This window comes from Apaloderma vittatum, unplaced genomic scaffold (assembly GCF_000703405.1).
Source record: "Apaloderma vittatum isolate BGI_N311 unplaced genomic scaffold, ASM70340v1 scaffold6639, whole genome shotgun sequence".
Taxonomy (NCBI): domain Eukaryota; kingdom Metazoa; phylum Chordata; class Aves; order Trogoniformes; family Trogonidae; genus Apaloderma; species Apaloderma vittatum.
In genome coordinates, this window is record NW_009736849.1 from 21,954 (window position 1) to 48,793 (window position 26,840).

Here is a 26,840-nt window from a genome sequence, read left to right on the forward strand (position 1 = left end):
AAACGTGCATTTCTGTCCAAATCCAGAGGGTAGTTGCGTCACGTGGCTCATGTTGACTGAGGTCCCTCTCGAGATCCTCGGATTTAGGGAGGGGAACGGGGGATTCTTCTCTTGTGAGTCATCTTACATTAGAACTTGATCGTGCTTCTGCCGATGTCAGCAGGAGTTTTTCAGTCACGCTTATCGATTGAGTGGTTTTTCAGTGCTATAGAGAGCTACTGGTTTAAATTTGAAGTCACCCTAATAGCTGTGAACGGCATCTCGTGTGTCCCCTACCTGCTAAGGACGCAGGTCACCCATTTGCCTTCTTCATACTGAGTCTGTTGAGATAAAAACGGAAGAACCCTCCATAGGTGCTATTTGCCCGTGTGTGCCTGAAATGCTTTATTTTGGGTGTTCTTAAGACAGAAGAAAATGATGAGGTTTTCAGAGGTGAACCTTTGCATAAAAATGGGCATTGGCAAGGTAAAAGCTGTTTTGTACCATGTTAGTTTGTCCCTAATTACATTTCAGTGGATTGAAGAAAAAATTAAAAATCAAATGTGTTTAAGGGAATCAGAGCATGCTCTCACAATGGATGTCTGGGGGGGTTTTTTTGTACTTTTCTGCAAATCTGGTGATGTTTGAAGGGTTATAATTGTTTTTAAAACACAGCTGCTTTCACTGGAATTTTAAAAATTGAGAGTTATGTTATTCTGACAAATCAGTGCTGCATTGCCTGTCTGCCTGCATGCATCTCAGTGGCTTGAAGTTGTTCCTGAGCTGGGAAAAAGTCTGTAACTTGGAAAAGGAATCTGGCCTCTTGGCATATCCAGCACTGGAAGGAGAAAGCTGCAGTGTATGGAAGCGGCAGCCTTGAGCGTCTGCAGCTTCTCTTCGGAAAACACTGCGACCCCGCCAAAGCGCAACGGGGCCCCCCTGTCCAAGGGGAATTCCAGCTCTTCTGGCTGTTCAGCTGAAGCTTTTTTAGTTGGTTTGCTATGATCAGATCACTTGAGGACGTTTGGTCTCAGGAGGTGGAGATTTCTACATGGGAGACTGAACTGAGCTGCTGGAATGCGTTACGCATTATCCACCAGATGGTTTTCAGCCACTTTGATTTGAGCTGTGTTTGATAATGATGAAGGTAGGAAAGTCATGTATTCCTCCGACATTGCTTACATGAGCCGACACATCCCGGGGGGCACAGCTGGTGCTTCTGGCAGCAACAGCCCCTCAGAATGCAACCGAGAGCCTCGTTCCCTCGATGCTCCTCTCCTCAGGCACCGCCCGTGCGGCTCCAACATCCTCCAAGTCCCAGCACTGGCTGGTGTTGGACTGTCCTGGCTTGAACCATGCGGTGTTTGGTCCAAGCCTCCCTGGGGACGCTCTCCTCCTCCCCGCTTCGGACCCAGCACTCCTGCAGAATTGCAGCAGCCGTTGTAGAAAGAGTGAGGACCGCGTGCGCACTGAGGGTTTGTGCCCGCAGGTACACTGTGACCATCGAGGTGGCTGACAGGTCGCTCCGAGTTCCTTGTAGGAGCTGGTGTGGTCTGAGGAGACAGGGAGCTGGCAGGAGCAGCACCCAGTGGGTCTCTCCATTTGTGAGTTGTTGTTGTTGTTGTTGTTGTTTTGATGCTTTAAAATCTGGAGCTAGGTTTCAGTTAGGTGGCTACTCTCGGTCACAGTGTTGTTGACTTTGTAATTGACTTTGGAATTTGGAATAATGTCTAAATATTGTTGTCAGCTTCACGCTGATTCCTTTCCACTGGGGCTAAAGTCGTTTCACTTATGACCTCAAGCTGGACTTGTGCTTTGCTCCCATGGGAACTAAAAATAATAATTATTTTAAGAATAGGTTCTTAATCACTTCCTTCTTTTGATGCACTACTTTTGTTTAGCATTTGGTAAGAATATAATGGAAAATATTTTAAACTATTTGTGTTTTAATTCCAGTTTTAATTGGCTCTTTGAAGATAGAAGGAGCGTACAAGAATTAATTATAGTTCCCCTTAGTTTTTTGTAGAAAAGCATTTGTTCTTGTTATTCTGAGTGAACACTAAGAGTTTTGTTGCTTTGGCAAACTGTCCAGTCACACAGAGCGATGAAGAGATGAACATTAAGTTGACAGATTTCTTAGTCAAAGGCATGTGGGCATTTTGTCGGTGTTGGTGATGCACCAACCCGTTAATCTCCTGTCTCCAAACTGTTAATGTACATGTGGGAAACAGAACAAGACATGCTTAAAGCTGAATTTAGAAGGAGTGATAAGCCAAGGTATGCAGAGATTTTGAGGCAGAGCTGGCTGTGCACTGAATGCTGTGAAGGGGACGAGGTAGCACACAGAGCTGGGGAAAATATTAAACAAGTGAAGATGCACTGTCTGCCCTGACCCACAGCAGCAGGGTAACAATGAGATAAAGTACTTAATTTGGAGAGCTTTCCATAAATTTTCTGAGTCTTGAAACTTAGAAGTGGGATTTTGCAAGATATGTTTCAGAGTGGCATTACAAATCAAAACAAAAACACGGAAGGGCTTTCCAAGACTTCAAAGAGTGTAGAAAGTGTGGTTGCGCTGAGTGTCTGAGAGCCCAGCTACAGAGAAAAGCACAAACATATTAATAGTTTTCTCCTGTTCCTTACTAATAGTTTACATGGTTTACTGTTACTTCCAGTCAGTGAAGCTGCTTGCTCCAGCAAGTCTGCTTGCCTTAGAGGAAGCCAGTGTTCTATTTTATGAACCAAATTTTGTTTGTTCTTTATTTCTGCTCAAGCACCGGAGTCCTAAAGGCTGCAGCAGAGCCGTTCAGTGTAGCCCGGAGGGCTCAGCACCCACCCTGAGCGGCAGCAGGGCATGGACCCAGCTTGTCACTCTTCTGCTCTCCTGCTCCTGAGAATCATCCTTTCGGTGCAGTTGATGTCAGTCTCTATACTCAATTCCCTACAAAAGCCCAGCAGTTTATTTTTAAAGAGGATGAGGAGTCCAAAAAAAAAATAATCTTTATACTCTTGGGTAACAGGTTGCCTAATGGTGGTTTAACCTATTGCTACAACTGACATTACATGTAATAGTAGAATTGAAAGAGCAAAGCTGGCTTTTCCGTGCCTGTCCCTTGGCTGTGCTTTGGCATTTGCTGAGCTGTTCTTGTCACGGTTGTGGGAATCCGTGAGTGGTAAGAGCCAGGTTGCTGGCCAGGGAGAAAGCAGTGACGAGACAAATACTCAAAGAAAGTGGTAGGTCAGTATCTTACTGTTGGCAGCTCTGGCATTCTGGCTTCTTCTGTGTAGGTTGTGGGGACTGTTTACTTGTTTGTAGTATTACAAGTTCTATTAGTTCTCTTTAAGAAGAGTTGTGATTGGCTTTTCCAGATCCAGTAGGAAACTGGGAATCAACAGCTCTCTGGCCTCAGGCCTGCCTTGGGCAAGCCAAAGGCAGTGCCTGGCGCTTCTGTAGGAGATGTCTGTGCTTCCTGTTCTCATAGTCATTTTAGAGCCTGTTCTAGTACTTCTCTCTCCACTGCAACAGCAATTTCTGGTCGAAGTTGCTCCCGACTGACTAGATACTTGGTGATTTTGCGAGAGGACGAAGTGTTTGGAGGTGCTATTTCTCCTGTCACTCCTTTGTGTACTCGCCACTACAGAACACCTGATGCTCATAATGTTTCAAGATGAGCCCATTGCCTTTGCGGGGTTGTTGTACTGATTGTGGTTTGTGCCGCTGGTCCGATTCCCTTGTGGCAGGGATGTACAGCGTGAAGAGATAGAAACTAGGAAGCTGTATGGCTAAAACCACACAAAATGAGAGAGAGGACCTGGGATGGGCACAAGCCCTGTAACTTAATCTGTAGCTTGTAATTTACTCCATGATGAGTATTTCATACTTCCTTTGCTCTGTCAGTAGCGTGGATTAACGATTCATAAAGGTATGTTTTAAGGGCTGGGTAGTTTGGTTTTTTTCAGTGCTTACTGGAGTCCCCGTTGCTTCTTTTTTCTTTCTGCCTCCCAAAATTGCTGATGCATAAGGCCTTTCTCTTTCCAGCCTTCCTGTTCCTTGGAGAAGTTATGTTGCCGGTTGGTGATACTTTGGGCTCAGCTGTGTTTACCACCGTTGTAGAACTGGCACTGGTCTGAACTGGCATTTCATTCTTCCTTTCCGGTGTAACCAGCCTGGAAAATTGACTGGAACTGTAGAAATGAGCTTGTGTTGATTTTGTCCAGCTCCTCGGCAAAATCCAAGCCAAAACTATATGTGACCAAACATGCAAATAACTCTAGGCCAGGGCTTGGGCTTAATTTTGAACATCTTATTCTGAGTTGAGGGAAGTTCATAGGCTGGTGGTTGAGAAGGTGGGATACTGGCCACAAGAAAAGTGTGAGTGAAATGGGTTCTAGTCCTGCTGACGATACTTACGGGACCAGTTGTGATGGTTGGTAGCAGGCAGGTGAGAACATGAAAGAGTCTTAAAAACTGGACTTGTCTCTGGCACCTTGCTCAGGAAACCCTGGTCAGCACGTGGAAAAAGTTGTCACTGGCCAAGCATGGCTTCTTGTACTTTCTTCCTGTGGCAGTTTAGTGGTTTTAGGGGGATGCTTTGTCTTGAAAGGAGTGTGAAGAGGAAAACTGAAAGCGTGATGTTTTGTTGTTTGTTTTGTTTCAGTGGAAAGCTGGTTTCGCCAAAATGGAAAAATTTTAAAGGCTTGAAACTTCAGTGGAGAGATAAAATCCGTCTCAATAACGCCATCTGGAGGGCATGGTACATGCAGTGTAAGTATAGCACTTCGTTGTTGCAAGTATTTTCCAAGAGACATAAATGTAAGAAGCAAGAGAACTGAAATTACTGTCTAACGAAAAACTCAAAAATCTGCTGAAGGCCCAGATGTCTCAAGGCTGTCAGGGCAGTGCCATTGGGTCGGTGCTTTCCTAGAGGTGTCCACGTGGAGTGATCCAAGCACAGCCTGAGATCTCCCCAGTTCCTGTTGGTTATCTGAAAGGAACCCTTGCTAAATTTTTTTTCACATTTTGTCGGCAGAGGCCGCATGTGCTGAGCACTCGAGTTTCCATTCTTGTTTCAGACCTGGAGAAGCGCAAGAATCCGGTGTGCCACTTTGTGACTCCCCTGGACGGCTCTGTTGATGTTGATGAGCATCGTCGGCCAGAGGTGTGTAAAACCTGAGGAACAAGCTGATGAGCTCTAGAGTTTATAAGAAGATTTTCTAGTCCACTAGATAATGAGAGCAGCGTAGCAATTGTTTGCTTTCTTGTCTTTATTTAGAAGAAACTGTTAATATAAGGCAAACTGAACTAATTTTTGTAAGTTTGACACATTGAGATGATCAAGGTGCAACCAGAAAGACGTTTGTCACCTATGGATCTTAGGTCTGTGTTGTAGCTTGGTGAAACGTGAGTCATAGAAGTGCAATTTGAGTAGTTAAGATTTTAACAGCCTCTGCTCTCTTCTGGCTGGAGATTGCTGAAGTCAGTAAGAAATCAGCGATGACTATTTTGAGGATTGAGTCTAAGCGACCTGTGAATGTTTTCTGTATTTTATTGAATTGGTGAGGTGTGGTTTCAGGACAACAAGCAATTTCTTTTTTCTCTTTCAAGGTAACTTCACAAAAAGAGTGACTATGAGTTTGCCTACTTTCATTTTTGTGCTCTTGTAAACGTAAATAAAAACTAATGTCCGCCTTCTGGCTCCTTCCAGAAAGCCAGTGAGGCCTTTCATGTGGCAATATGTGATTCTCTCTATACTGCCTAACTCTACAATAATTTATAACTCAAAGGAGTTCCAGATGCGTTTGTGGAACTGTCTCAGGTTTTTGCAAGAACAATGTTGATAAATGACCCTCAAACACAAGAACGTTGTGTTACGGCTCTCATTAGTCCACTGTCCCCCACTTGGACACTGCTGTCTGCGATACTTTACAGACCAGTGTTGTTCTGATCCTTTTCTTGCCATTAGGATGTGGTCTGCAAGGTCACACTTCTCGCTGAGCCGTTCATTGGATTTCTATTGCTTTGAGTCGTTCCTAACAGCTCTTGCATGTGTGTGTTTGTGTAACCTTGTGAAAGTCTGTTTGCCCGTTTTCTGCAGCATAGAGTATTGTATGCTTTATACATAATATTTTAGTAAATTCATTTTTTAAAGGGCTACTTTTGTGCCACTTCTTGACTATTGGTTGTGGTTGAGCTGAGTGGGAGATGCTGACAGTGCAGTCGGACATCATCTCTTGTTTGTTTTTTGTGAGAAGGATGAAGTTAGTACTGCCAGATTTGCTCTGTGACAGCTGAACTCTGGGACAGTGTGGGCTGCTGATACATTAACTCAAACAGAATTAGCCTGCTTTCTTTTGCATTTTTTATGCCTGAACGTTTGCTTGGAAATTTATTGAACATTCAGCCATTACATGAATCCGTGTAATTCATGGTATGTGTTTGTGTTCTCAGGCCATTGCAACAGAAGGGAAATACTGGAAACGAAGAATTGAAATAGTCATCAGGGAATACCACAAGTGGAGAACATACTTCAAGAAAAGGGTCTGTTGGTTTACACAGCAGCAGTAGCTTGCTTGTTGCTTTTTGAGTTCTGATGGTACTTTTGCTAGCATGCAGGAATACTTAAAATGGATGATAAGCTAGTAGTATTGTGCAGGGACTAATTGTGCATGATTGAGTCTTAAAAAATTTTGCAAAATCCGGTCTTCTCTTGGCATATACCTGACCTGTTCTGACTTTGTCTGTTTTTGTCTTCGTTGGCAGTTACAGAAGCATAAAGATGAAGATCTTTCAAGTTTGGTCAGGGTAGGTAATACCACTGATGAGTGGCAGCATTTGTGCTTATAGAAGCCACAATAAATAACAAAGCTGTAACATGTAGTAGCTTGCATTGGTTGAAATGTGAAGTCAAGCATCTTGCTTAAGCCTTAGTTAAGGTTAGACACCTTAATGGTTCTGCACCTCAGAGAGCAATCTAAAATTTGTGGCTTAATTGGATGGAGGAGAGGTTGAAAGTAAAGTGCTGTGGCAGGAGAAATGAGAATCAGCATCAGGTGCCCAGAAAGATCAATCTCTTCGAGGGCTGGCACATTATTTCGTCTTATTACTCAGCCGTAACTGGCACTGCTGCCTCCCTTGTGTAACTGGATCGGAGAAGATGTGCGTGCTACATGTTGCCAGTCTTCCTGCTGCCCACAACCTGGGCAAATAATGTGCCAGGATCCTGAAAAAAGGTAAAATGTTTAAAGGAGTGGTGGTAGCACCATTTAGTATGCCCCATGTGAAAAACAGAGACTTTTTGTACATTCACACCAGACTGCTTTAGCGTTGTCTAGGCAGCTGACATCTCTTCCCTTCCTTTGGCAGGATGACGATGTGGTTCTCTGGCAAAAAAGAAGGTACGGCAGAGAAACCCCTGTCCCTATGGAGGAAGGCAGCCTCTTGGATGCAGATATGCTTATGTCTGAGTTCACCGACACGCTCTTCTCCACACTGTCTTCACATCAGCTGGTTTCCTGGCCAAATTCCAGGGACATAGGTATTTGCTGGCTCTTAGCTCTCTTGCAGGGGGAACATCTTGGAGAAGTGTCATTTGTTGCTTTGCTGCCCTTACAGCCTTGCCTAAGAAATGTATCTGACTTTGCTGATACAGTTAAAAATAGGTCAGAGAGGGTAGCTGCCATATGCTTTATAGGTTATGGAATCCCAGTTATTCATCCAAATTCAATTTCTGTCTTAGCTTATTACATGCTGCTCCTATCAATGTCTTCTAATGTTGCTTTGAATAAATCTATAAGGAGCAGTATTTATCAGTGGTGAAGACATAATTTATCTCAAAGCATATGCACGTGCTTGTGTTTTTAAAGCAGTGCCTATGGTTTTTTTCTTTGGGTATGCCTCTTAGAACAAGTGCAGGTCACATCTCCTGTAAGAACAGTCCCGGGAACTCTGTAGTTATTGAACGCTTGCTGAAGGCTCTGTCTAAAGGAACAGCAGGTGTCCGTCGTGCATCATCCTCGCTGCATGGATGTCTGAGCAACTCCAGAGCAACTGTGGATTACACAAAATAAATGGATGATGTGTTTTAAAATACTACGCTGTGAGCTCTGGTGGTTCAGGTTGTGCTTCCCAGTGAGTTTATGCATTGTGCAGCAGGGCCAGGACAGGAGGTTTGGGAACAGGGGGCATCCAAGCTTGGCGATCCCTGGTTGTTAGCTAGAGCCTTCTGATTTCACCTCTTCCATTTGGCGAGGTGAAAGTTCTGTTCCTCAACGGTTTTGATTTCAGAACAGTCCTGTATTTCTGAAGAAAAGCAGATGCTCAGTTCATTTCAGCAGCATTTTTTTGTACACATCCTGGCCAAGGCTGGCTGTGGAGTGTGTGGTGGTGTTCTAGCCAAATGCTGCTGCTGTTACTGTACAAGTGATGTGAAGCTAAAGTAATGTAATCTATCTCCTGAATTTTGCAGGACACTTAGGAAATGCTGACATGATTCAACCAGGGCTTATTCCTCTCCAGCCAAATTTTGATTTTATGGACACTTTTGAGCCTTTTCAGGGTAAGAATCATATACATACATATATATATAGACAATCAGTTTCTTTAAAATTGCAGTGATTTATGAACTAGTTTTTGACAGCACATTAAATATTGCAAATGTCTACTCTCTTTAGAAGGTGGAAGATTAAACGAAAGGTGAAGAACACTTCACACGTGTTTTTGTTGCCCTTTTTTTCAAGCAGATGCCTGCGTGGGTAGACTCCTTTGTTACTGTGACCCCAGTACTTTGCTTACCTGGGTCTGAGAGTCACTTTAGGATTGTTTATTGAAAGGTTTGAACCTGGTTGTTAATTTGCCTTTCAAAAGAATAGCATTTAGACTTTTAAGTCGTTGAGTAATCAAAAACAGAACATCAGATGTGGACAGGAGAACTCCCAGAATCACTAAGGTTTTCCCCTTTTAATGTTTCTTAGTGATGAGGTGATTTAATACTTTAATTGCCTTGGAACATTTTCTGATACTCTCAAGAATTACATAGGACATTAAACTACTGCTGACAACTTTGATGGTTGTGATTCTTCATAGAAGTCAAAAGTCCCATCCGTTTGCTGGATTTGCATGCAGTCTGTGTCAGATAACTGAGTTTTGTGGGACTGTGCTGAGGAATTGGCTCTTGGCTGCCTTCGTGTAGGTGAACCTTAAGCAGCAGACTGATTTTTGGGTTGTCCTCAGCTTGCATGAAAGCTGAAGTCTGCCCTGAAGAGATCATTTCCTCTGGAACACAACAATTCGTTGCTCAGTCGGCAGCAGCTGTGTGAAGGGAAAATCTCCTGGTTTTGTTGTTTGCTAATCAGTATCAATATTGATATTCCTGTGAATTTTAGTATCTAGCAATGCTGTATCTTGAGTATGAAAAGTAGAAAACTAATAGATGACTTCTCATATTTCAGATTTATTCACGCCCAGTCGTTCCAGTAATTATTTCCCGTCTGTGTCTGCTGTCAGCTCAGCCACAACAGACAGCAGCAGCCATTCTTCCCAGGTAAGGGAGGTTTAAAACAGCCTCATCTCAGACACGTATGTGCTATGAAGACCCAGATATGACCAATGTCCTTCTCAGAGGAAGTTCAGATGAGTTTCGGGGCTCATGTCTGAATCTGTGATGTCTTTCTTTTCTGTCAGTCTCCTGTCCTGCCGTCGGGTTCGTTGCCCAACACACTTCCAGCAGGGAACATCAGTGACGGACTGATTGCTTCCTCAGTACCTGCTCCTGTCATTCCTGATGTTGGCACTGACCAGTGTTCCAGCATTAGAAGTGGGGGATCTTTCATCCAGCCGGCGGACTTCACTCCTGACTCCTCTCTCAGCGGGCCACAAACTTTCCTGCCAGTGTTTCAGACACCCTTGCCGCTGCTTCAACCTGCAGCACAACAGCACCAGTCCCCGTTGCCTGCAGTGCCTCTGAGTTCTAGCTTAAGCTCGCCGCCAGCTGCGTTCGCTGCACCAGAAACCCAAAAGTTTGGCCTCTGTGAATCTACAGTTATCACCCACACAGCTTCTGCTACGTTGACCCACAATGCCCCTGCCACCACCTTCAGCCAGAGCCAGAACCTTGTCCTGGCAACGCAGCAGCCGGGGGCAGGAGTGCCTTGTAACCTGGCTTTCCAGACTACTGTCCTGCAGGGGCAGCCCCGGCCCCAGCTCCAGTCCCAACTGACATTTGCACTCCCCAAAGCTGTTCCTCTGACCAGTGCTGGGACAAGGCCCAAACAGTCACAAAAAATAGTGCCTGCTTCGAAGCCTGAAACAGTGTCCTTATTGGTAAAGAATGCCTTCATCACCCCAGGTGAGGAGCGCTGGTGGGGTGATGGTTTACTCTTCTGAGTGGGACTGGCAGGAGGGAGAGACAGCCTTGCCTTTCTTGGTTTACATGATAGGTTAAAATACAGCTTTCTGAGGGTGTCCAAGGTACCCCTGAATCCACTGGTGTGTGGCTACGCTGTTCAGTGGGATGCTCTGCACTGCTGTGAGAATTGGAAGCAGTTTGGTTGTGAGTGTGAAAAGCTGACTTGCAAAAGGGGGGTTGGAACCTCCTTGTAAAACTTGTGCTGGGCAGTGTAGATGCATCCACACATAGGTTGACTAGAGCTCTGTGCTCCTGCCCCTTAGAAACCTTGGTTTTGATGTATCATGCTGTTCTCATTAACTCTACCCCTCAGAGCGTTCACCCGCAGTAGAGCAGGCGATGGCAGGGAGGTCGTGTGGGGTGGAGAATGGCAGATCTGTCCCTGCTGTTCGCTCATCTGGTTGCCGTGGACAAGTGGCTGTGCCTGCCTGTGTAACATCAGGCCCTGTAACACCAGGGTGCTGGTGTATGTCCTTTGGTCAGGATGTATTCCGATGTTCTTCCCGGGTGTGCCTGAAACTCTTTGAGTATTGTGTTTGCTAGGGAGCAACTGCTGAAGGGGACCACAGCGTTGCTGGCCATGGGAGCGTGCCTCTCATCCACCATCAATGCTCCCTTGCAGGACCAGGGTGATGAGAATCAGTCCTTCCAGTGGAGAAGGACTAAGAACAATCAGGAGGCGCTGGAGATGTTTGTCTCCAGACTCAGATGCAGTCAGGAACACGCGGTTTTCAGTTTGGAGTAGAAGTGCCCAACTGATATGCTGGGACCTCCACTCTAGGTGTGATTTGGAGCCATTAGCACCACACAAGGCTAAGAGCAGCGAGTGTGAGCACAAAGTTTTGCTTGTGGTGGTTCTTGTGAGAAAGCTCAAGGCTAGAGCAGGGAAGGCATTAATATGCTTTTTCTTGGGACTATCACACACTGTTTTTACACTTGTGCTGGCTGGAGGCCAAGTGACTTCAGCCACCTGAAATGTGCAACAATAATCCAAGAAAAACCCTGCCTGGAGGAGTATTATTAAAAAGACTTTACTAAGTAGTAGGCGTGTCTGCCAGGGCACGGCATTGTGGTTAGCCACTGATAAAAAAATAGAATCATCACTGCATAGGAGCAGAACAGACCCAGGGATCTAATACTGGCATGTCATTAGGAACAAAGTTGGCCCACGATTAATAGCACTAGGGTGTTAATAGCAGTATTCCTGTCTCTAGCACATTATAAAGCAAGAGTCTGCATACCTTCAGCAGTTGAGACATGCATTTCTCACCTGGTAAAGCATTCTAGGCAGCTCATTTTCAGAAAGCCTTTGCTCCTAGCTTTCTTAGTGCTGCTTGGGTTGTTCCTCACCCTACATATCACTTTCCCAATACTTCATCAGTTACTTCTGGACCATCACAACAAATGGTTTTAGTTCTCCTGTAGATTTAAAGTTATTGCTGTTTTTCATTCCTGGCAGTGTCATGTGTTCAGGGATCTCAGTGCTCATAAACTACTGGGACACCGAGCTCAGCGGTCAAAACCAAGATTTTGCGTAAAGACTGGAGCTTTATTTTTAGCAGTAGAATAAACATCAGTACTTGTAACTAAGGCATTTATGCCTGTCATTTACGTTCAGGACAAACCAGTCATCTCAAGACTATAAAACAAATTGCATGATAACATGTGTTAGAAAGGGAACACATATTATCATGCGATTTTTGAGTCCAGGGCTCAAAAATTTGCATAGATTGTCTCATCAGGTGTGAGAATTCCCATAGGAAAGAACTCTGCTATCAGCCCTTTGAGATAAATGTTATTATTTTGAAAGTCTACAAAAGATGCAGATGTAGGATAGAATATGAAAAATCTAAAGGAGCATCTAAATATGTGTTGATTGTTACAGTTACCCAAGCGTGGAAGTCAGAAACACAGAGTCTGTGCAGCAGCATTAATGCACTGGTCGGCTCATTAGCTCAACAGAGACGTCCTAAGTTGGGCCGCACATGAGTGAGCAGTGGAAGGGCTGTGATTCCAGCTTCTCATGTGGGAACGGTCAGACAAAGAATGAACTCCCTGTGGCGGAGTGACAGCGCTGCTCTCTGCCAGCTACGCCCATGTGAGGACTGGCACAACGTTTGTGCAGTCCGCAGGGCTTCCTAATAAAGGCTATACAGAAACCTCAGCTGGTACAAAGCACAGTTGTTAGTCACGGGCGACACAGTAAGGGAGAGGACTTAAGATACCCTGCACTGTCTCCCTCTTCTGCTGTGTTTGTCCTTCAGTATCCTGGTGCTAAACTGCAGAGCGGTAGGTTGGCCAGGACTGAGCTATGGTGACACTTTTCCTACATCGTGGCCTTATTAGTTCTGTTAGAAATACTGGCCATTTAGCTTAAATAAGTAAGTTTTAAATAGAATTAATTGCTCTGAGTTAATCATTTAGCGTTAGGATGTAGGGGTTGCAGCATAATTGTAGGGAATCCAGTATACTGGGGGTTTTAGCATTACTTAGCATGAGCAGCTGGATTTTCTGAAGCATTAGGCCACAAGCTGTGCACTGTCACCTACATATGCGGAGCTTTTCCTTAGTTCAGCAAAACAGAGTCTCCAGAGCCAACATAATCCAGAGGATAAGGAGGCTGCCATGGTCAGCAGAAGCTGCAAGTTGACAAGATAAGAGTTAACGACCTGCCTGGAGACAGAGAAGGAACCCAGTCAGGTGTTAGAAGATCCCGGACCAGAAATAACCATTGGACCAAAAGGCTCGTGAGGAGCACGTGAGGGGTGGGCACACAGACCATAAGGGTGTAGTTGCCCAGGGATTTCTTTGTTTGGAGTTCCTCTTCGGAGACACCCAGCTCGAGCTGATCCTGCTGCTGTACCACTCAAATTATTTTTTATTTGATTTTTTTATGAAATCTGGCCCCTGGGACTGCTTTGGGCAACCTAGAGTCTGAGCTCTGAGGATAGTATCTTCCGAATGTGAGTGTGTTAGGGAGCCAGCTGGGACGCCCGTCGGTTCGACGGAACCTCCCTCTGCGAAGGGACTTAGGTCCTGGCAGCGAAGTTTTGTGTGGTGTGAAAGCGACTCCCTGGCTCTGAACTGGACACTGGGACGGTGGAATTAGCCTAACGGTACCAAGGAGAGCTGAAGCCAATACAGGCTAGTGTGAAATGGAGTAAGTTTAGTTTAGTTTTCTCAAAAAGCATGCAAGAAACTGTGTCTTTGTGTGATTCTTCCCTTAGTAACCATATAGAATGGTTTGTCACGTGCTCTCTAAAGTCTGGGCAAGAACAGTGTCAGCGTTAATGCACTGTCAATAACTGTACATCCACATTGGTTAAATTGTAGAAAAATTCTAACAGTTTTATGTTAGACTAGAATGCTGTAGTGGTGAAAAGTCTTCAGAGCAAGGATCTTGATTGCTGTTGTGGGGGCAAACCTCTCATACAGACTTCTTTTGAGAATTTGTTGTAACTTTCTCTATGGACACAATTGCTGCTATTCACAGTTATCTCCAGGTTCTCTGCACAAGTCCTCATTCTTCAGCCTATTTTCTGGATTTTTTTTGTGCTGATTCCCAATCGTGTGTGCTTGTCTTGTGCTTGTGTGTCGTGTGAAGCAACTGTAAAACTAGATAGTGAAAGAAGCTAGTAGTGAACTGGTGAGGAAGAGAACTTTATATATATATTTACAAGGAAGCATGGAGTATTGAATGTGCATCCTTCCCTTGGTTGCTGTCATTGACCCTTTCTGGGTCAGCAGACTGAGCCTGAGAGCCAAGAAGTATGGTTGTGAGAGGAGAGGTGAAGATGATCTCCGCCTGTGAAACCCAGTTCTGACAGAACGAAGACACTTTGCACTTCCCTGATTTACTGGGTACCTCTGTAAATTCACCTTGAAACAACGACAGCGATGCTCGAAGCCTCAGAAATAACTCGTGTGTTAGTGCTTTGTACTGGATTCGTGGGATTGAGATCATTGTAAAACTGGTGGCACTGTGTATTGCAGTGAAATAGCACCAAATAGGTGCCCCTTAGTTCATTCCTCTGTTCACTGACAAGTTATTTCATACAAAATAATAATCTCTAGCTTTTTTTTTTGTCTCATTAACTATTCTAACTTGTGTTCTTCAGCTGCCTTTCAGGGACAGTCCAGAGCTGTGATTGTAACTCCAGCACCTTTAAAAAGAGAGGGGATTTTGACGCCAGCCACGTCTCAGTCTAATGTTGCAATTGCACCAGCTGGAATTGTCAGAGTAAGGAGCAGAAAAAAAACTATTTCTTTTTTAGGCCCGTTATTTGCAAGTAGTTAGAGCTGTCATGCGTTCAGGAGGGTGACTAGTCTGCTAGACCTCACCTGTTGCCCAGCCGTATGCGTTTGTGCATTCTGCATCATGTGTGCTTATTTTTAATTTGACTACTGGAAGTACTATCTAGTCTTCACAAACTCTTGTCTCACACAACAATAAGAGGCTCGTATAAACAGTGCTATGGGTGGGGATGGTTTGTGCTTTTTGTTAATTGTGCAGAAGCTAGAAGGAACCCAGAATGCTCACCTTTCCGTTTACACACGGGAAAGCATGCCTTGAGTATGTAAGTGGGTTTCCCAATACGTTATGTGCAGGAAGATGGAGTTAGTTTTTAGTATATTATGCTGTTGATCTGTTGTAATACTGCTTTAAGTTATGAAAGGATACTGGTCTGCTGCCAGAAGTCTGACTTCAATGCCTGCCAATTCCTTATATTGCCCTTGTTTTGTGTCATCACATTGTTAATCATGTATTAATTTGCTACTTTTAGTGAAAGGCAAGGTAACAAATCTCTCTCTTTTTCTCTCTCTCTCTCTCTCCCCTCCTCCCCTTTCTCCTTTCTCTCATCCCTTCTCTCCCTCTGCCCCCATCCCTGCCTTCCTGCTCTGTTTTTCTTCTCTCTATTTTTCTCTGTGCTATTTCTATGCTGTTCCCAGGCTCCCGGGGTGACGGAGTTCCGTAGTAACATTCTGGTTGGTCCAGCACAGCGAGCACCAAGTAGTCAACAAAGCCAGTCCACAGTCTCACATCTCTTCTCTCCTAGTGTAGTCCAGGATGTGTTGGTGAAAGGAGAGAAAATCCCTTCCCACAGTAGCAGTTCACAAGTTCCCTCACCTACACCTAGTAAGTTAGAAAGCTGTACTCTCTCTTCCATACACATCAAAGTGTGGTTCCATTGGTTAGGCAGGGAATTTTGGAGGGAAAAGCTTTTTAGGTCCTTCTGTCCTGCAGCTTTGATTGCATCCAGTTGTTTACGATCTTTGCCTTAAACTACCATGCAGCATTCCCATGAACTACGATTTTTGTGCTTCCTGTTAAGTGACTCCTTTTTAAAAGGGTGTTCTGTCGTAGTCACCAGGAAAAGAAACCCGTTTGAAAGGCATCTGTGTAGTAAGTGCTGAATAGGTTTGTTGTTCAGTATTGTAACTGTAATTTTGATGGGAGGATCTCAGACACAATCCTTGTTAACAGTAGGTAAGTGCAAAGACTCCTTTTCCATGCGTGTTGGTAGAGCGGTACCTGGGCTGGTTTTAGAGGAATATGCTGGTTTCGCTGGTAAATGGCTTGTGAGTGTTGTGATCACGTCCCAGGCCCTTAGAGCCTCTGATGGGGAAGTCTTAGCAGGACGATGGAATTGCAGCCTCCATGTTCAACATGCCTTTGCTGAACCATGCGTGTGTGAAACGAGTGTTACGTATCGCTATTTGGGGTCTGTCAGCCTTGTGCCGTGAAGTACTAAGCTTTCCCAGCAATCTTGACATTTTCTAGCATGTTGTTGCTGCATCAATGAGTGTGATTTGGTTGCCGACTGCATTTCAGTTCAATTCTGAATAGAAACTTCTCAGCGGTTTCCTTTGCTACAGAAAGTTGTTTGTTAATGTGACTTGTCTTTCTTCCTTTATGAAGGCCGAGACTGTCAGAATTCAGGCCAAGCTTCTCCCTGCGCCTCTGAGCAGAGCCCCAGTCCACAGTCTCCCCAGAACAGCTGCTCAGGAAAACCTACCACTGACCCTAATATGGCTGCATTTAAGGTGTGTGCCCTTTCCTTTGAGGTGCTTTTCTTTGCCTTTGTAGCTACTTTTCTGCCCTGGCATCTGAGTACGGACTAGAGATCTCAAGTTGCGCTTCCAGAACAGCAGAGTATTTGTGCCTTAGGCTTAGCTTGCGCTGCATCTGTGCAGCTCTGTTCAATTTAAAATGTCAGACTTCAGATCTACTCTGCTGTCGCTCACAGGAGTGTTACGACAGGTCTCAGTTTACTTGGTCAAAGGTTTCAGGCTTTTTGCCGTTGTTTTGTTGGGGCTCTTCAGTCTGCAGGGCTCTGGCCATCACTGGAGGGGGAATTCTTGACGTGCTGAGTTACTTACCTGTCCCCAGTGATGCTGTGCTGCTCCACAGAGAAGCAGCTCCACAGGCTCTACACGTTACACCTATAAAAAACTTCGAGAATTATTGGGGTAAGAACTTGGCGGTCTAGAGATAGCGTCTGAAAGCTGGCTGTACCTCATACACACACTGACCTTGTCACAACACTTTCTGTGATGGTATGAGAAACTTAACTATGAAAAACAACCAATGCAGGACAATCAGCTGTAACCCTCTCGTTAATCTTGTGAAAGGAAGCGTGACTGAACCATTTTTTTGCAAGTGCCAAGCCCGTTTTTGGCTTTTCTGTCTTTGTATACCCTGTGAGTTGATGTCAGATTGATTGCTCCCAGGGCACAAAGGTAAGTTTAAACACTTGCAGCCTGTGATTGCTCTTAATGCTCATTCTGTTGCAGGGGAGAATAAGAACTGCCTCTCGGTGAGCGTGCTGCAAGTTACTCATGAGAATCTGCAGTTAGTGGCTTGGTGTAATGCTCACAATTGGTAGTTGCAGCTCGTTTGTGCTGCTAGAGAGCAGGTTGTTAGGACTGACCGATGGTGGCAGAGCGGCCACTAGATGGAGGAGTGTTCTTAAAAATAAGGTCACTGTAATGGGAATAGGCTTTAAGCCATTTAAATTCACCTGCTTCGACTGGAATTGCTTTGGATATGTACTGTTAGAAACTCCTCTGTAAGACAAGACAAAAGCAGTTACACTTGCAAGTCTGTAGATGTATGCTCTTTACCTCCTCTGCACTGTTAGTTAGACTAAACAGTTCTGTGTTGCTGGGTACCTTTACTTTTTTCAGTTTGGCAAAGCATGGAGGGCACTGGAAATTTCAGTTCTCCTCTTGAACCTGCATTTTCTGTGGTTTTGGGCAGCCATCTCACTACTTTATTGTTTTCCTTCATTATAAAATGGGGCGATGGTGAGCTACTGCCAGAAAGCCTAGCTCTCCAAGAGTGCATTCTCAAAGTGCGAACTCCTTACTTTCTTCCAATAATTTTTTTGGGAAAAAAAATTTAAGTTTGTAATGCTATAAATGAAAATGCTAGTTCCCGGCAAAGCCTTTAACTTCAGGGTGTCCCAGAGTTGTGGATTCTTTTCTTTTTCTTTTTTATTTTTGTCAGGCCGCCTGTTCCATCAGTAGACATTATGTATGTAGTAGGAATAAATTATGTGGACTGCTTTAAACTTGAAGGCTTCAGTGAGACCGTAACTAATTACATGTCTCAAAAATTGGAATTTGACTTCAGAAAAGAGAATTGTGTGTAGCAACCTTAAACACAAATTTCTACTTCAGAAGGAAAAGCTACAGCGTTTGGAATTGAATTTAATACAGTGAACACTTCTTTTTAATAACTTAAATCCTTGTTTGCAAATTTATAGTCGTGTGGCTTTGACTGGGAAGACTGGAAATGCCACAATTCAGTAAAAATGACACTTTGAGTTTGAATAGCTGAAACAGTCATAGCCATACGGTAAAGGAAAACAGCATAGACTGAGCTGATTTTGTTTATGCAGAATCGAAGAGTGAAGAATATTTCAGAACAAAAACGAAGGTTTAATATCAAGATTGGATTCAGCACTCTGAACAGCCTGGTTTCAGCCAACTCCAAGTTGGTAAGTAGATTGGCAGCACTGACGGTTTAATATGGAATATAAGAAAGAGCTATTCTAAAAAGACTTGTTAATAAATTTAATCTCTTGACTGTTGGCTAAGGATGCCAGTCAGTCAGTGAAGATACTAGAGCTGAGGGACTTGGAAAGGGAAGGGTGATAAATCCACAGGTTGTAGTCAAAATAGTGTGAAAGCGCTTCATCTTTTAGACGTTTTTCTTCTGATGCAGCTTCCAATATTGAATAATTCTTATCTGATAAGATGCTACAACTTTGAAGCCAAGAGAGAAAGAAGAAAACCTGATCTTTGCACTCCTTGCTCTTGGGACCCCAGTAATGAAGATTTTTGTCATGTTTGCAGCATAAGATGACTTTGCATATACTGTTATGTCACCTTTTTCCTGACATACTGGCTTTTTATACCCATTCTGGATGGGTTCTGGTCCCCATAGCTGGACTCAAAAAACAGCTGTGCTTGAGCCAGTGTTGTAACCTGGCCGTGCTGGGTTAGTGATTGCACTCAATTGATCTTTGGGGTCTCTTCCAATCAAAGAGGTCCTGTGATTCTGCAAGCTCATTTTCCCTGAGCCATGAGCTAGCCAGAAGCCAGGTCGGTGTTGTTGGCATGATGCTGGGCCTGGCTTATCATACGTTGGCGTTTGGCCCGAGTTAATTACACCCACCTATGAGCACAGCTCGTTAGCGTTAGCTTTAGCTTTGTGCACTGCACATGAATACAGCGGTGCTGCGCTCGGTCAGCGGAGAGGATGGCAGAGCCTTGCGTGCCTGAAGTACTGGTGGAGTGTGTCAGTGAGCCAAAGAGAGAACAAGTGCAGTGAACTTCTAAAACTTCCTACACCCATGAGATCTCTGTCTCCCAGGAAGAGTCAGGAACCTGGCCAGTTCAGGAGATTTTGAAAATCCCTCTAGGACTTTTTACATCCAGTATTACCCAGCTGCCTTTAAGAATTTGGCCCTGTGCCCACAGCCTTGCAGATTCTCAGGGCGCTTTTTTTTTTTTTTTTTTTTTTTTTTTTTCTGTCACCTGTCTTTTGTGCAGAGACTTAGAAAGGAAAAACATTCCCACCTGGTTTATCATTATCCAGTGACATACTCTGGCTACACCAGTTAACTTTATTCACTACATTGAAATCGGAATAGTTGGAACACCTGCTCATTTGCACAAGAGACTTCTAAACGTCCTTTAAATACCAGTGTCTTTTAAAACATGGAAAACATGAAAACTTATTGTGCGGCATGTTGACATGTTCACATAATTTTTATAGTTTTATACATTTAGGCCATAAGTTTTCAGAAATTCACCTCCTGCTATGAATAGCCTGATTGAAAGGTTATCAGTTTTGAAAACTCAGCTTTGATAAAAGTCTGATTAGTTTATTTATCAAGTACAGATTTTTAATTTGTTCCTCAAAACTGAAGAGTATCTTTAAAAAGATCTATGACATTGTTTTTGTTTCCTTTGGTGATAATTAGACTGTGTTACCTTCTGTTTAATAACTTTGGGTTTCCCAAACTAAATAATCTATATTGTCAACTTCAAACAATGCTTCTAACAGCACTGTAAATCTATCAGCAGATGCAGAACATCCTTCAGTACTTAAGTAAGAACTGTAAATATTTTTAAGAGGGTAGGTAATGAAACCAAACATTTTGAATTATTAAAATACTTCTTTCAACAAAGCAATTTGTGGAAGAAAACAACCACTGCCGACACATTTCTCTGTACTAGTGTGCACACAGGAGTCAGAGAAATGAAGAGTTCAGTATTAAGTGTTTCGCTCTGCCTGTCTGAGTGCTTTTTTGCACACAGTGAAGGAAACAAGAAAAGGTGCTGAAGTGCTTTTCTGGGTGTTACAGCAGGTTAGGGGCAAACTCTTCATCTGTCTAGCTTTATTCCCGAAAGTGAGCTCTATGTTTGTGTTTGGTCTAGATCAGCCATGCAATCACGCTCCAGAAAACAGTAGAATATATCGCTAAACTGCAGCAGGAAAGAACACAGATGCAAGAGGAAACCAGGCGCCTTCGGGAAGAAATCGAGGAGCTAAACGCTGCCATCATGTGAGATTTGGGGAGTCTTCTGTAACGAAGCAGAGCAGCTGGAATGTTGCTTTGGCTAACAACAGGGAATGTCTGCCTCAGGGGTTTTTGAACCGTAGAGTTGCTACCAGCTTGCGAACAAAAAGCAGAGTTGCTGTGGGATGCGTGTTGGTAGCAAACCGTGTGGATTTTCAGCCGGCTCTGAAGATGAATGCACAGCAGGGGCAGCATGCAAAAAGATGCATCAGGTCAGCTAGAGTAATTCTGGGAAGAAGCCAGTGACAATGCTTTTTTAAGGCCGTGCTCACTGGGTGATCAAACACTCTTGCTCTCCATGATGGCTTTGCTGCAGTTTTCTTTCCAAATGCAGTCGGTCTTTATAGGAAAATGTGGTTGAGTACCTAAGATGCGGGACGTGGAATCATGGAGCTTGCCACTGGCTGAACATAACTGATAAGTTGCTTCACCTTCCTGGTGCCTCCGTTCCTCTGTGGGTTTACAATAGTTATGTACTGTTGCAAAGCATGTTGAGAACCCCAGTGGTTTTTCTTCCATCTGCAGAAGGGTTAGGCTTATGCATTGCGTTAGACTTACCAGCAAATCAAAATCTTTCTGTTTTTCTTTAAAAGTATAACAATGTCTGGTTTTAAATTGATCTGTTTCTTAAGAATCTGTGATGTTTGTAATTTTTCCCTTGACTCCTTTTTCTAATTGGATGCCAAGAACGACGCAGTTTTATGTTATACTTTTAGTTTTGTTGCTTGTAATAAGGAGTGTGTAGCAGCTTGAAGTCACTTTGCCACATGAATATAGACAAAATTGATGGGAAAACAGTATATATTCCGGGCTACAACAGTTACATTCTGGGGGGTCACGCACAGGGAGGCCATCTCGGTCAGGGTACCAGGGATAAAAATTTTTCTCTTGTTATAATTTAATCTAGAAGAGAAATGTGGCCTTTCTGGTGGGGATTCTGACCTCCAAACATCTTCTTTTCAGTTCTTGTCAACAGCAGCTCCCTGCTACCGGGGTTCCTGTAACACGGCAAAGGTTTGACGACATGAGGAGGATGTTTGATGAGTATGTGAGAAGCAGGATCCTGCAGAACTGGAAGTTTTGGATTGTATCCTTTTATATCAACCTGCTGGACTTTGAGATTTGGTACTAATGTATTTAGAGCTAGGAACTCTGGATTCTGATGCTGTGACTTTAAGCCAAGTTATTTGAATAACATATGTCCTCAGTTTTCATTCACATCTGTGTGTGGACATGTGGTCGTTTCTGCTGCGTATAGGAGGGAAATGAGTAATGTGGTCTTGGGCTACTGGAGATAAGCCAAGAATAGAATGCTTTTAAATATTAGAATACTGATAGAATGATGCCCACGTTGCTCTTCCCGTCACTCTGTAAATGTCTCTAAGGTATGCACATCCCCCCAAGTATTCCAGGCAATCGTTAGACCCATCTTGATTGTCAGCCACAGTGAGAAGGATGGGGACCTGACAGTGCTGAGATGGGTTTGGGCCACGTTCTCCCCTGCTGCTGACTGTGGTTAGAGAATCCCATCTGGAGTAACAGGTAAAACCACAGGTTCTGGGCCTTCAGATGAGTTTTATCATCCAATCAGCTTCTGCAATAAATGTACATGTAAGCAGGAATCTGCGTGGTGAATTATGATGTTGTAACAAGCTGATTTGAGTTCAAATACAGTGACCATTTGAGGAAAGCTCACCCGAAAGCCTCAGCTGGCCCCAGCTCCCAGGCTGATGGTGGTACTCTGTATATCTTCATACACTACAATTTTTTCCTTTGTCTTAGCGTTGCAGATTTAAAAATTTTTTTTTTTAAATGTTGCAGTCCCTCTGGTAGTTGAAGGTCACTGTGTAGGAGTCCGTCTTTTCTCCGCAGACTGAGCTGTAGTAGCCTTTCCCGTAGGACGTTTTGAACTCCTCCTTTGTCATCTCCCTTAACATTTGATGATTTGCAGTTCAGCATTATTATTAAGCCATTGTTTGAGTCCTTCAATGGGATGGTTTCCACAACAAGCTTTAAGGATCTGAATCAAACAGCAATGGCCTGGTTGGATCAGCACTGTCCTCTTCCTGTTCTGAGGCCAAGTAAGTGAAGTCCTATCCAGCAGTAGTTCTGCATTGTAGGAAATGAGACCACACATAATATTACTTGTGAGTGGATGACAGGGAAAGCACATGATGCTGACTAGGATTTCCAGTTCCTTTTTATTACCTCCGTGGACAAATAAGAACCTCTTGTGACTGAAGAGACTTGGCTGCATGCTTAACACTGAACAGAGGAAAAACCCGAACAAATTGCTGAATTTAGATACCAGAATTTGAACAGTCTAAAGCTGCATTTAAATTTCAAACACTTTGATCTAGTTGGAGGAAGTTTTGCAGAGTGTTTCATCTCGTTATGAAGGAAGACTTCCGAGATTCATATTCAGCTTTGGAATGATGATCTGTTTGGGCATGGTTACTTGATCCTTTCCCCCTTGCAATTCAGAATGTATTTACATTTGCAGTTGATATTACCAGGTGGTACTCTCTGTTGTAGAAGAAGTAGGTGGGTTTTTTAAAAGCCCTGGATCTCCATTCCTTGTTCCTGGGGCACAGTTCTTGCACATCTGTTACTCCCTGTCGCTGTGTGGAGGTGCACACATTTTGCAGAGGTGTTTCCACAAGTCTGTCACACATAACAGCCCTGCAGTACCTGCTCACTGTCCTGCATGGATCTGTTTTCAGTCAGACTGAGGACTTCTCTTGGTACTTTTCTGACTTTTTTTTTTCTTTTTCTACAGTGGTGCTGAACACCCTCCGCCATCTAAGCACAACCACCTCAGTTCTGTCAGACCCATCGTGCCTGCCAGAGCAAGCCACCGAGGCAGTCATCAAGATGAGCAAAACAGCTGGCGAAACCTAACAACCAAAGACAATGAGTTGCTTGTACAAGGGGTGGAGAACCTGCCAGGCTGGCAGCCTGGGGAGTCTCCTTCCAGGTGGTGCACTTTAGAAAGAATGCTCTCCATCGCCCGAGACGTTGCTCAGGGCGTCTGGCTCTGCCTTCAGAATATGTGGAAGTGTGATGCGACATTGTCGTAGCATTTTGATTCCTCTTCAGTGCTGTGCTGTACTCCGTTAAGTGAGAAAACACCAAGCTCAGGTAAATTTAGCAGGTTTGAGTCCTGCAGGCAGCAATATATCTCCGTCAATGCAGCATGCATCTATATGCAACAAACGTATTTCTATGAAACAGCTTCAAGTACAAAGTTCTCTGAAGTGTAAATCTTGTACACTAAGGAATGTTCTCTTCACGGAGAGATATACTTTTGATTTTGTGAAACAAAATGTGCTTTTTATTTTGTTTTCCGGTATTCAGTTCCATTTATTTTACTTGAATAGTAAGAACTGTTAAACAGGATCATATTAAAAACCAAAGGAGAAGAAAAATCCGTCAATGGCGTCAACTCATGGCAAAAATACTAGAATTAAAATCTCAGGCTGGTTTGTGTATTTTTATTTTGATGAGTGTATCATTGCATATAATCAGTTTCAAGACATGCTTTATTTTCTAGCAAATAAAGTGACTGATTTTTATTTTGCTGATATAGCCATTGCAAGTGAGTAGCAGGCTGTGCGGTGAGTGCAAGGAAGCAGTTTTAGAATGCGTGTACTCTGCAGTTAGGGGAGACACGTGAATTTGATGCCCATTTAATCTCTGAACTGTTTGCTTGCACTTCACAGAGTTCAGCTGCTTTCCTCATAAAATGCACCGATAAAAGACAAATCCATAGACAAATGTAGTACTGCTTCAGAGACAAGAACGGAGTTTGTAATCTTAAGAAATTGGGTCTTTTGTTATCTCAGAAAGCTATATCAAACCACATGGACTTGTAGTCACTTCTTTGCTTCTTCATCCTTTTGCCTTCTGTCTGAAAAACCTGAAGGACTTTGCTCAGTTTGGTCTGTCTGGAAAGGTGGTGTTCCACGTGAATTACAAAACACATGAAAATATGTTTAAAACCCAAAATACTGCGTGACATTTTTCTGTGACAGTTACAGCAAGTCCCATGCTCTGCTGCAGATAAGGTCAGTCTCGTTACAGCAGCACTAAGTCCTGAGGCTGCACTGAGATATTCGTTCCATCTGATTGTTCATGGTCTGGAATGATCCAGTGACCCTTGGAATTCCACTTATTACTTGATTCTGATTCTGAAGAGCTATGCAAACCGTAGGTGATGTTCCCCTGGTACCTCGAGCTTCAGAAGCGGGCTGGCTCAGGGGGATCAGCAGGCTAGCACAGTGCTAACTAAAAAGAGGAGCAGCCAAAACGTTTGGGCATGCTGAAATGGGGTCTCTAGGTTCTCCTTTGGGGCACGTGGGTTTTCTCAACATTGTCCCTGATCTTCTCCACTTGGTGCGCCAAAGTTGAAAAAGATACGAGAGGCTTGGGGAGTGGGACTAAGCATGAGGAGAGTTCTTCTTTCGTCTTTGTCCGGAGATTTTGCAGCTACTGGCTTTCATTGTAGAGTTCACTTAGGTGTGAGCAGCACTGTAGCAAGAAGAAAGCGTGAAACGTTAACGCCAGGTCCCTCTCCCTGGGCAGAGGAACTGTGAGTGGAGGAATTTGGGTGCTGAAGGGGACTGCTTGGGAGGGAAAGGAACTTAAGGGAAGGACAAAACAGCACGGTCTGAGTACCAGCACGCCTCGTTGGGCAGATGAATGAGGAAATGTGCTTTTTTTGTTGTTTTTGTTCTTTGTTTTTACAGTGTATCTGACATATCATTTGAAGTTTGTGGCACATGTGAAAACCTGTGTCCCTGTGAAAGAACCAACCAAAACCCAGGCCTCAGCTAAGGAATGGTTTGTTGAAATAGTGTGTAAAGGTTGTCGTAGTAATTAAATAACGAATAGATTTTCTGGGGGATTCATATTTAGGTCTTTCATACATAATGTTGTAATCCACTAAGCAATATTCTCTGGGGCATCTGGGTAAAAAGTGTTGAATAAGTGTAAATTCTTTTTTAAAGCAGTGCTTTAAATCCTCGTATTTTTACCATTGATCGTGAACTTAATGCCAGTAAAGTCATTTAACACTGTGATTAGCTGGGGAGCGTCCCTCAAATTTGTTCTTTACTGGACTATCTCATTTTGATGCGTAGATATCGACATGCGTATTTGCATGTTAAAAATATGCATCCGGTTTTCTACAAAGAAATCAGCAGGCAAATTGTCCGAGAACAGACGCACTTGTGTTTTTGCTGTACTTTTCAGATGTACAGATTCTGTAATGCCTCCCCTGCGGCATGGTCTCCTGCTTGTCAGGCAGTGATTGTGCTGGATTTTGCACCATTACTAATATCAATGATATTAGAGTTTTTTGTCATGACAAGCAAAGTGCACTACAAGCATACTTCAAAGCCCAGGCAAGTCTTGATGACTTCCAAGCTTAAACCCTAACATCTCAGATCTCACTGAATGAGTTGGAAGCTGAAAGGGACCTTAAAGGAATAGGAAGGAGTAGTGTGACTGAATGGCTAAAAATTTTCCATTAGCAGCTTTTAGCTGGATGCGGAAGGAAAAACGATCGTGCTTATCGTACCATGAGCTGGTACAGTTGGAGGGAAAGTGCTTTTTTTAATAACTTGTGGTGGAGAAACAAACTCATGGCACCAAGACCACAAATCTTAACAGAGTAAGGAGAAAAAAAATTAAATCAAAATTGCTTACTTAGACAAGAGTGTAGGAGGGAGGGAAGGAAAAGTGAAAAGATAGTTTCCACGTAGTGCAATTACCAGAAATGATGTGGCTGCTCTTTGAAGCAGTGACTCGGTGTATTTTTGTCACTCTATTATTGCAAATCAGAATTCTTTTCTTTTATCAGTCAAACTTGTGAGGGGTGTGATTTCACTTCATTTGAAAACACAAGAGGAAAAAGCTGGTTTTTGTCTCAGATCTGCACAGCAGAACTGCTGAGGATTGGTATGAAGAGAGATTGACCACGTATGTATTAATTCCTGCACCATATTCAACTTTGGTTTATATTTGAACTCCTTAGTCTGTCTGTCTTGCCACTCAGTCTAAACACTGTGTTTATTGAGGGAGAAAAGAAAAGTTTGGGAGCACTTTCTCACCTATTTTTTTGTGGCAGAATTTCCTCAGTGTCACCAGAGCACACTTCAGCAAGTGAAATACACGGTGCCTATAGTCTGCACAGATGATGCACGTCTGTCTTCAGTGACTTGGTGCTAAACTTTTAAACAATCCCCAGATAATCGAATACAAGTCGTATTCGGTCAAGTCCCAACATATTTCACTCAATAAAGGAGTGGCTAGATAAAATATTTGTGGCCTGTTGTGCACACAAAGTCCAACTGAATTTGTC

General features: G+C 43.6%; 1 protein-coding gene across 1 annotated transcript; it reads left to right on the forward strand.

Moving 5' to 3' along the window:
• Positions 1-4,637: 4,637 nt before the first annotated feature.
• On the forward strand, positions 4,638-23,843 carry MLXIP (MLX interacting protein; the record flags this gene model as incomplete). The annotated part of the gene is made up of 16 exons (XM_009877110.1): positions 4,638-4,744; positions 5,053-5,138; positions 6,428-6,517; positions 6,740-6,781; positions 7,343-7,514; positions 8,445-8,534; positions 9,427-9,518; positions 9,659-10,322; positions 14,501-14,622; positions 15,333-15,519; positions 16,303-16,427; positions 18,287-18,385; positions 20,334-20,461; positions 21,440-21,563; positions 22,428-22,557; positions 23,256-23,843. Coding segments are annotated over 16 exons (2,380 nt in total), but the record flags the coding sequence as incomplete, so codon positions are not given.
• Between the last annotated feature and the right edge of the window lie 2,997 nt (positions 23,844-26,840).